Genomic DNA, 11,023 nt, shown 5'->3' with positions numbered 1-11,023 from the left:
GGAGGAGAGAGGGGGGAGGGGAGGGGAGAAAGAAGAGTGAGGAGAGAGGTTGCACACATTAGAGGATGTACTATATAGTCAGTTCTGTATCCATCCAACCAATCTAAAAAATGTTCTTCCTGGAATGATCTTACATTACATTTACATTTAGTCATTTAGCAGACGCTCTTATCCAGAGCGACTTACAGTAAGTACAGGGACATTCCCCCGAGGCAAGTAGGGTGAAGTGCCTTGCCCAAGGACACAACGTCAGTTGGCATGACCGGGAATCGAACTGGCAACCTTTGGATTACTAGCCCGATTCCCTCACCGCTCAGCCAACTGACTCACATCTTCCCTACACACACACACCCCCCCCCCCCCCCACACACACACCCATCCTCCACACCCACACGTGTGTGTATATCCACACACACACACCTTCTCGTCCAGGGCTTTGTGATGCTCGAACAGGGACTTGAGGGCCTTGAGCACCTCCACCTCGCTGGACTGGACCTGCCTCTTCACCACCGTCATCCTCAGGCTGCGCTCATGACGAGACACCAGGCACTCCAGGTGCTCCAGCAGCAGCTACACAGGGAGGAACACACAGGTACACTCAATACACACAGGTACACACTCAATACACACAGGTACACACTCAATACACACAGGTACACACAATACACCCTTTTTTGGTTTGGTTGTTTTTTACAGGTGCATAAGAAAAATTATTTGACTTTACATGAGAGCATCGCACGTCTCCACGGAAACAACCAGAGCCACACACAAATACTGACCCGAGTGTTGCTGCGCTCCGCCTTCAGTTCAGCGATCTCCTCCTCTCTCTCCAGCAGCTGCTCTCTGCACACGTTCAGCTCTTTGGTCAAGACCGCAAACTCCTGCAGGGCCACAAGAGGGCGCCAGCGTCACCTCCACACTCCAGGTGAGCGAAGCATCGGTGACACACGCAGGTGACACAACTCAGGCTGAAACTCAGTTTTCCTCACTTAAACATTTGAGTTTTACTCTCACTTTAGTTTGTGTAAACAGTTTAATAGGAAAGCAACCAAAACATGTAGTGTTGTGTATAAGTATGATGCTTAGGAATTTAGGAACCCTGCCAATGTACAATATTGTAATTTCATGATTGGAAAAGTGTTTTGTGACTGTGAATCTATTGTTAACAAATCATATACAAAAATATAAAATAAATAAGAAGTAGTAAAAAATTTATATAATTGAAAAAGATGACACACAACAAGTGAGTCAGGTGGCTGAGCGGTTAGGGAACCGGGCTAGTAATCTGAAGGTTGCCAGCTCGATTCCCGGCCGTGAAAAATGACGTTGTGTCCTTGGGCAAGGCACTTCACCCTACTTGCCTCGGGGGAATGTCCCTGTACTTACTGTAAGTCGCTCTGGATAAGATCGTCTGCTAAATGACTAAATGTAAGTGACACAAGTGACACAACAGGAACACTCTGCCCCTCACCCTGTCACACACACACTCTGCCCCTCACCCTGTCACACACACACTCTGCCCCTCACCCTGTCACACACACACTCTGCCCCTCACCCTGTCACACACACATTCTGCCCCTCACCCTGTCACACACAGGAACACTCTGCCCCTCACCCTGTCACACACAGGAACACTCTGCCCCTCACCCTGTCACACACACATTCTGCCCCTCACCCTGTCACACACAGGAACACTCTGCCCCTCACCCTGTCACACACAGGAACACTCTGCCCCTCACCCTGTCACACACACATTCTGCCCCTCACCCTGTCACACACAGGAACACTCTGCCCCTCACCCTGTCACACACAGGAACACTCTGCCCCTCACCCTGTCACACACAGGAACATTCTGCCCCTCACCCTGTCACACACAGGAACACTCTGCCCCTCACCCTGTCACACACAGGAACACTCTGCCCCTCACCCTGTCACACACAGGAACACTCTGCCCCTCACCCTGTCACACACACATTCTGCCCCTCACCCTGTCACACACAGGAACATTCTGCCCCTCACCCTGTCACACACAGGAACACTCTGCCCCTCACCCTGTCACACACAGGAACACTCTGCCCCTCACCCTGTCACACACACATTCTGCCCCTCACCCTGTCACACACAGGAACACTCTGCCCCTCACCCTGTCACACACACATTCTGCCCCTCACCCTGTCACACACAGGAACACTCTGCCCCTCACCCTGTCACACACAGGAACATTCTGCCCCTCACCCTGTCACACACAGGAACACTCTGCCCCTCACCCTGTCACACACAGGAACATTCTGCCCCTCACCCTGTCACACACAGGAACACTCTGCCCCTCACCCTGTCACACACACATTCTGCCCCTCACCCTGTCACACACAGGAACACTCTGCCCCTCACCCTGTCACACACAGGAACACTCTACCCCTCACCCTGTCACACACAGGAACATTCTGCCCCTCACCCTGTCACACACAGGAACACTCTGCCCCTCACCCTGTCACACACAGGAACACTCTGCCCCTCACCCTGTCACACACACATTCTGCCCCTCACCCTGTCACACACAGGAACACTCTGCCCCTCACCCTGTCACACACAGGAACACTCTGCCCCTCACCCTGTCACACACAGGAACATTCTGCCCCTCACCCTGTCACACACACATTCTGCCCCTCACCCTGTCACACACAGGAACATTCTGCCCCTCACCCTGTCACACACAGGAACACTCTGCCCCTCACCCTGTCACACACAGGAACATTCTGCCCCTCACCCTGTCACACACAGGAACACTCTGCCCCTCACCCTGTCACACACAGGAACACTCTGCCCCTCACCCTGTCACACACAGGAACACTCTGCCCCTCACCCTGTCACACACAGGAACACTCTACCCCTCACCCTGTCACACACAGGAACACTCTGCCCCTCACCCTGTCACACACAGGAACACTCTGCCCCTCACCCTGTCACACACACACTCTGCCCCTCACCCTGTCACACACAGGAACACTCTGCCCCTCACCCTGTCACACACAGGAACACTCTGCCCCTCACCCTGTCACACACAGGAACACTCTGCCCCTCACCCTGTCACACACACATTCTGCCCCTCACCCTGTCACACACAGGAACACTCTGCCCCTCACCCTGTCACACACACATTCTGCCCCTCACCCTGTCACAGGAACCCCGAGAGGACAGTGTTTTGTCTACAGTGGTTACCATGTCTCAACGAGATACAGAAATTACACAGCTGTGCGACATGTCTAAGGTGAAAGAACCAGGATGAAATGGAATGAGAGGATGTTGACCTTGGCCCTGCGAAGAGGGAAATCAAGCCCAGATGAAAGGCTTAGATTTTTACTTGATTTTTCGGTGTAATTTGGCTCCAATCACATATGATTGAGAGGCTATTGTGAGCAATGACGGTATGTCTTGTAACTTGAACTAACAGAGCTGTATCTATGGGAACAAAACAGCACACACTTAGCTTGGGGCTCTCATAAGTACGAGGCAGCTTAGCCCCCCGTGTGTCTGCCGTGCGGGAAGATCACGGCTCCGTGTTCGTAACACTCTGGTGAACTCTGTGCTGTTACGTGGTGAGGTCACCATGGCGTGTGATGGTCTCAGGACCGTATGAGGGTGGACAGTGGAACGCAGCATGTTTGGCCGAGGCTCACCAACTGTCAAATAACTCAAGACTTCGTGGAACCTACACAAGGTAGCAAACGTCTTGAATCTAACGTTCAGGAAGCCTGCGCGTGGCTAGGAGCCGCCTGCGCGTGGCCAGGAGCCGCCTGCGCGTGGCCAGGAGCCGCCTGCGCGTGGCCAGGAGCCGCCTGCGCGTGGCCAGGAGCCGCCTGCGCGTGGCCAGGAGCCGCCTGCGCGTGGCCAGGAGCCGCCTGCGCGTGGCCAGGAGCCGCCTAGCTAGACGGCACCGGAGTTTACAGGTCCACCTCCTTTTCTTAGCTCAATAAATAGCGCAAAATAAAAAACAAATATGGCAGTTAGCATGTACACACTTACCCCTTAATTCTATCAAATGTTGGCTGCAATGTACATTGAGAAAGTTCATGAAAATAAAGTTTCTAGGTTTTACAGTGTGTGTACAGTGGAAGTATGGCTGTGTTCCCCAGAGAGAGAGAGAGACAGAGAGAGAGAAAGAGAGAGAAAGAGAGATGAGGTCGGCCCAGGGTTGACAGGACTGGGATGAGTGTCTGTGGAGGACGGTTTGGGATGACAACTTGGGACCAAGATGTTCGATCATCTGTCGCTCTCATCCTTCTACCTACTGCCCTCTCATCTTCTCATCCTTCTACCTACTGCCCTCTCATCCTCTCATCCTTCTACCTACTGCCCTCTCATCCTCTCATCCTTCTACCTACTGCCCTCTCATCTTCTCATCCTCTCATCCTTCTACCTACTGCCCTCTCATCCTCTCATCCTTCTACCTACTGCCCTCTCATCCTCTCATCCTTCTACCTACTGCCCTCTCATCTTCTCATCCTCTCATCCTTCTACCTACTGCCCTATCATCCTTCCATCATCCATCTCTACCTCTCCCTGTGCTAATCTACTAAGAATAAAACTCCAGAAGCCATCTCATTAGAATGTAGCAATATGCAAATGTGTCTGATTTGTTAGTCTGGGTGTGTGTGTGTGTGCGTGTGTGTGTGTGTGGGTGTGTGCGTGTGTGGGTGTGTGTACGCTGGATACCAGTGTTTCTCTCTCTGTACCACGCTCTCATCTCTCCCTCAGTCTCTCTCTCTCATTTCTCTCTCATTTCTCCCTTATTCTCTCTCTCATCTCTCCCTCAGTCTCTCTCTCTCATCTCTCCCTCAGTCTCTCTCTCTCAACCTCTCCCTCTCCCTCAGTCTCTCTCTCTCATCTCTCCCTCACTCTCTCTCTCATCTCTCCCTCTCCCTCAGTCTCTCTCTCTCATCTCTCCCTCTCCCTCAGTCTATCTCTCATCTCTCCCTCAGTCTCTCTCTCATCTCTCCCTCTCCCTCAGTCTCTCTCTCATCTCTCCCTCAGTCTCTCTCTCTCATCTCTCCCTCAGTCTCTCTCTCTCATCTCTCCCTCAGTCTCTCTCTCTCATCTCTCCCTCTCCCTCAGTCTTGGCAGTGTTGGCCCACTCAGAGCAGACGCACTCAATGAACCCTACTGCTGTGTATCGCAGCACTCTGTGTGTGTGTGTGTGTGTGTGTACACGTGTGTGTGTACATGTGTGTGTGTCCCAGACTCTGTGTGTATGTGTGCAGATGTGCGGGCCATATTGATCCAGTCTCTCAGCAAGGTAAAATGGCCCTTTAATGTCCAGTCATTCCCTGATAGCTGCTGTACAATCACATCTATTTCCTTTCAACAGTTCAGGGCAGAACTACCGGGCCTATCGGGTCCTTACAAAACACACGGTCATTGTCGAGGCGTCCGGAGAGAGTGCCTGTATAAAATGTGAAATGAAGCCCTTGCATGTTGAGTGAAAATCACACTGGAATGATTAGTGCTCAACCGTAAGGATGTGGGCTGGCGCTGGTCTGTGCGCTGTGGCAGCTCTACAGTACTCCAGCGAATGAAACACTCAGTCATCTTCTCAGCTCCATGTTTCATACTCTGCTGTGTTCAGCCCAGAACCACCCAGAACCCTGGAGGACCAGCCTGCAGCTACGTACCACCCAGAACCACCCAGAACCACCCAGAACCCTGGAGGACCAGCCTGCAGCTACGTACCACCCAGAACCACCCAGAACCACCCAGAACCCTGGAGGACCAGCCTGCAGCTACGTACCAACCAGAACCACCCAGAACCCTGGAGGACCAGCCTGCAGCTACGTACCACCCAGAACCACCCAGAACCACCCAGAACCCTGGAGGACCAGCCTGCAGCTACGTACCAACCAGAACCACCCAGAACCCTGGAGGACCAGCCTGCAGCTACGTACCACCCAGAACCACCCAGAACCACCCAGAACCCTGGAGGACCAGCCTGCAGCTACGTACCACCCAGAACCACCCAGAACCCTGGAGGACCAGCCTGCAGCTACGTACCAACCAGAACCACCCAGAACCCTGGAGGACCAGCCTGCAGCTACGTACCAACCAGAACCACCCAGAACCCTGGAGGACCAGCCTGCAGCTACGTACCAACCAGAACCACCCAGAACCCTGGAGGACCAGCCTGCAGCTACGTACCAACCAGAACCACCCAGAACCACCCAGAACCCTGGAGGACCAGCCTGCAGCTACGTACCAACCAGAACCACCCAGAACCACCCAGAACCCTGGAGGACCAGCCTGCAGCTACGTACCACCCAGAACCACCCAGAACCCTGGAGAACCAGCCTGTGCCCAGGTTGTGTGTATATCCAGCTGATGTACCTGGACATAGACCCCCCCTCCCACAACGTGCATGTGCTCAACCGTAAAGGGTTTACGTAACGTGCCAGCTCATCTGTGACAGACGTGCCCACATGCATGCACACAAACACAGTCTGACTGTTCTCCCAAGATGAAGCCGACCCCAGGCCCTTTTATTACTCACACTCACACACACACACATTCACACACACACACACACACACACACACACACACACACACACAGTCACACACACCTACACACACCTACACACACCCCTCCCCCCACACACACACACACAGTCACACACACCTACACACACCTACACACACCCCTCCCCCCACACACACACACACACAGTCACACACCTACACACACCTACACACACCCCTCCCCCCCACACACACACACACCCACACACACACCTACACACACCTACACACACCCCTCCCCCCCACACACACACACACAGTCACACACACCTACACACACCTACACACACCCTCCCCCCCACACACACACACACAGTCACACACACCTACACACACCTACACACACCCCTCCCCCCCACACACACACACACAGTCACACACACCTACACACACCCACACACACCCCTCCCCCCCACACACACACACACAGTCACACACACCTACACACACCTACACACACCCTCCCCCCCACACACACCTACACACAGTCACACACACCTACACACACCTACACACACCCCTCCCCCCCCCACACACACACACAGTCACACACACCTACACACACCTACACACACCCCTCCCCCCCACACACACACACACAGTCACACACACACACAGTCACACACACACCCCTCCCCCCCACACACACACACACAGTCACACACACACACACACACACACCTACACACACCCTCCCCCCCACACACACACACACAGTCACACACACCTACACACACCTACACACACCCTCCCCCCCACACACACACACACAGTCACACACACCTACACACACCTACACACACCCCTCCCCCCCACACACACACACACAGTCACACACACTCACACACACCTACACACACCCCTCCCCCCCACACACACACACACAGTCACACACACCTACACACACCTACACACACCCCTCCCCCCCACACACACACACACAGTCACACACACCTACACACACCTACACACACCCCTCCCCCCCACACACACACACACAGTCACACACACACACAGTCACACACACACCCCTCCCCCCCACACACACACACACAGTCACACACACACACACACACCTACACACACCCCTCCCCCCCACACACACACACACAGTCACACACACCTACACACACCTACACACACCCTCCCCCCCACACACACACACACAGTCACACACACCTACACACACCTACACACACCCCTCCCCCCCACACACACACACACAGTCACACACACTCACACACACCTACACACACCCCTCCCCCCCACACACACACACACAGTCACACACACTCACACACACCTACACACACCCCTCCCCCCCACACACACACACACACACACCTACACACACCCCTCCCCCCCACACACACACACACACACACCTACACACACCCCTCCCCCCCACACACACACTCACACACACCTACACACACCCCTCCCCCCCACACACACACTCACACACACCTACACACACCCCTCCCTCCCACACACACAGTCACACACACCTACACACACCCCTCCCCCCCACACACACACTCACACACACCTACACACACCCCTCCCCCCCACACACACAGTCACACACACCTACACACACCCCTCCCCCTCACACACACACACACAGTCACACACACCTACACACACCCCTCCCCCCCACACACACACTCACACACACCTACACACACCCCTCCCTCCCACACACACAGTCACACACACCTACACACACCCCTCCCCCCCACACACACAGTCACACACACCTACACACACCCCTCCCCCCCACACACACACTCACACACACCTACACACACCCCTCCCCCCCACACACACACTCACACACACCTACACACACCCCTCCCTCCCACACACACAGTCACACACACCTACACACACCCCTCCCCCCCACACACACACTCACACACACCTACACACACCCCTCCCCCCCACACACACAGTCACACACACCTACACACACCCTCCCCCCCACACACACAGTCACACACACCTACACACACCCTCCCCCCCACACACACAGTCACACACACCTACACACACCCCTCCCCCCCACACACACACTCACACACACCTACACACACCCCTCCCCCCCACACACACAGTCACACACACCTACACACACCCTCCCCCCCACACACACACAGTCACACACACCTACACACACCCTCCCCCCCACACACACACAGTCACACACACCTACACACACCCCTCCCCCCCACACACACACAGTCACACACACCTACACACACCCCTCCCCCCCACACACACAGTCACACACACTTACACACACCCCTCCCCCCCACACACACACTCACACACACCTACCCCCCCCCGCCCAGCCGTGCAGTCCTACACCCCCCCCCGCCCAGCCGTGCAGTCCTACACCCCCCCCCCCCGCCCAGCCGTGCAGTCCTACACCCCCCCCCCCCCGCCCAGCCGTGCAGTCCTACACCCCCCCCCCCCCCGCCCAGCCGTGCAGTCCTACACCCCCCGCCCAGCCGTGCAGTCCTACACCCCCCGCCCCCCGCCCAGCCGTGCAGTCCTACACCCCCCCCCCCCCCCCCCCGCCCAGCCGTGCAGTCCTACACCCCCCGCCCCCCGCCCAGCCGTGCAGTCCCACCTGTGGCAGGGCGATGGTCAGCTGCCTCTGCAGGGAGTCCTTCTCGTGGCCCAGGTCCCTCAGACGCAGCTGAGCCGTGCCCAGGCAGTCCTGGGTCTCCCTCAGGCTCTCCAGTAGACGCTCCCTCTCCGTCAGCATGTTCACCATCAGGGACTCCAGGTTCCCCGTGCTGCCCCCCTCGTCTCCCCCCCGGCCCTCCCTGCTCCCGAACCCCCCGCCCATCCCCCCGCCGGGAGAGGATGGGCCGCCGCTGCCCCCCCGCCCGTCCTCGGAGATGGTGGGCATCACCTCGCACATCATGGTGGGGCCGGAGAGGAGGAAGCTGGCTCGGAGGCTGTTGTGAGGCCGAGGGAGGAGGCTGTGTGAGGCCGAGGGAGGAGGCTGTGTGAGGCCGAGGGAGGAGGCTGTGTGAGGCCGACGGAGGTCTACGGGAGAGGGCTCGTCAGGGTTCCAGGAACGTTCCGGGGTCGGTCTGTTTCGTCTGGCCGGAGACGCTGGCTCCCTGCTTGGTCTCCCTGGAGACGCTGGCTTCCTGCTTGGTCTCCCTGGAGACGCTGGCTTCCTGCTTGGTCTTCCTGGTTCTGTCTGTGTTGCTACCTGTCTGGTGTCACTACCGCCCCTCTGTCTCTGTTGTTCACAATCAGCACAACACACTGGTCGTAAGGGGACAAGCCTCTGCCGGCGGGCCAATCAGAACGCGAGGCTACCTCTCTGGGACGAGTCATTCATTGGGTTGGTGATCGTCTCTCCTACACACCAGCTTCCTGGTTTCAGCTCATCGGTGCCTCAGCATGTGGAGGAGTGTTAAACAGACACCTGATTGGCTCCCTCCTTGAGGTGCTACAAGCTAGTGCTGTCTGTGTTAGGTTCTCTGGGATGGCTGGCTGAGCCCAGGGCTTTCTGGGAAACAGGAGGCGTTTCCTGGGGACACAGTGGTTGAGGGCAGGGTGTAAGGCCTGGAGGGGGAAGCTGGGTCTAGGCCCACATGCTGTAGGACTGGATGGGAGGGCAGGAGTCAGGAGGGAGGGCAGGAGTCAGGAGGGAGGGCAGGAGTCAGGAGGGAGGGCCTCACCTCCGGGTCTTCAAACCGCTGACCGTGGCAACTGAGAACACAGAAGAAGACAGAGAGGCTAAAAACTGAGGGGGAGAATAAAAACGGCCTAGACTTCTGACAGTAGATTCTTTGACATTTTCACTCAGTTCATCCACGGTGGGATTGTCAGTATGTGCAACAAGCACCTCTGTCTAATCAACATCCACTTCAGCAAATGTACCGAAGGTAACACGCGCGCGCTCACAAACACACATAGGTTGTCGATTCGCGGACGCCTTTTTTCATCCCAATTTCTTTTTATCTGAACAATCCGCAGGCTACTGCATATATTCCTCGTTCTCCGTTCTGCTGTACACGTCTGAAGCGATTACATCCTTCGGTCTATATTCCTATCTGTGGATGCACACAGCCTATTAGTCATAATGATAATAATGGATGCGCGTGATATACGGAAATGGGAGAATTGGAGATCGCTATTGGTGTTGTTTTATTCTGTTGTAGACTATTGTCTGCATTTAGAGAGGGTACACATAAGGACCGTCAACCAGCCTATATGAAAAGTGTCATCGTGAATTTTAATCATAGAATGTGTGTGGCAAGGAGGAAATGGTACCGATCTTTCTGTGAACGTATTCATTCTACTGTTGAGTAAAGGCAACATCTATTCAGTTATAGACATGTTAGGCAGATTATTATTGCAACGTCTGGCCATTTATCTCAGTCGGAATGATCTCAATGAAATAGTGTGGTTGGTCCAAGGCTATTATT

At 55.4% G+C, this 11,023-nt stretch overlaps 1 protein-coding gene across 1 annotated transcript in view; it reads right to left on the bottom strand.

Annotated features, from left to right (window-relative positions):
- Positions 1 to 9,501, bottom strand: part of ppfia3 (PTPRF interacting protein alpha 3) — a 9,918-nt gene extending 417 nt beyond the window's left edge. The window contains exons 1-3 of the mRNA XM_067231348.1: positions 9,202 to 9,501; positions 780 to 881; positions 421 to 570 (exon numbers count right to left, since the gene is read on the bottom strand). Coding sequence (XP_067087449.1) covers positions 421 to 570; positions 780 to 881; positions 9,202 to 9,501 — 552 coding nt within the window. The remainder of the gene's footprint in view (positions 1 to 420; positions 571 to 779; positions 882 to 9,201) is intronic.
- Positions 9,502 to 11,023: the final 1,522 nt, after the last annotated feature.

The sequence above is a fragment of the Osmerus mordax genome, chromosome 3 (assembly GCF_038355195.1).
Source record: "Osmerus mordax isolate fOsmMor3 chromosome 3, fOsmMor3.pri, whole genome shotgun sequence".
Classification (NCBI taxonomy): domain Eukaryota; kingdom Metazoa; phylum Chordata; class Actinopteri; order Osmeriformes; family Osmeridae; genus Osmerus; species Osmerus mordax.
Note: the sequence above shows the minus strand (reverse complement) of the source record. Positions and strands in the feature narration are given on the sequence as shown.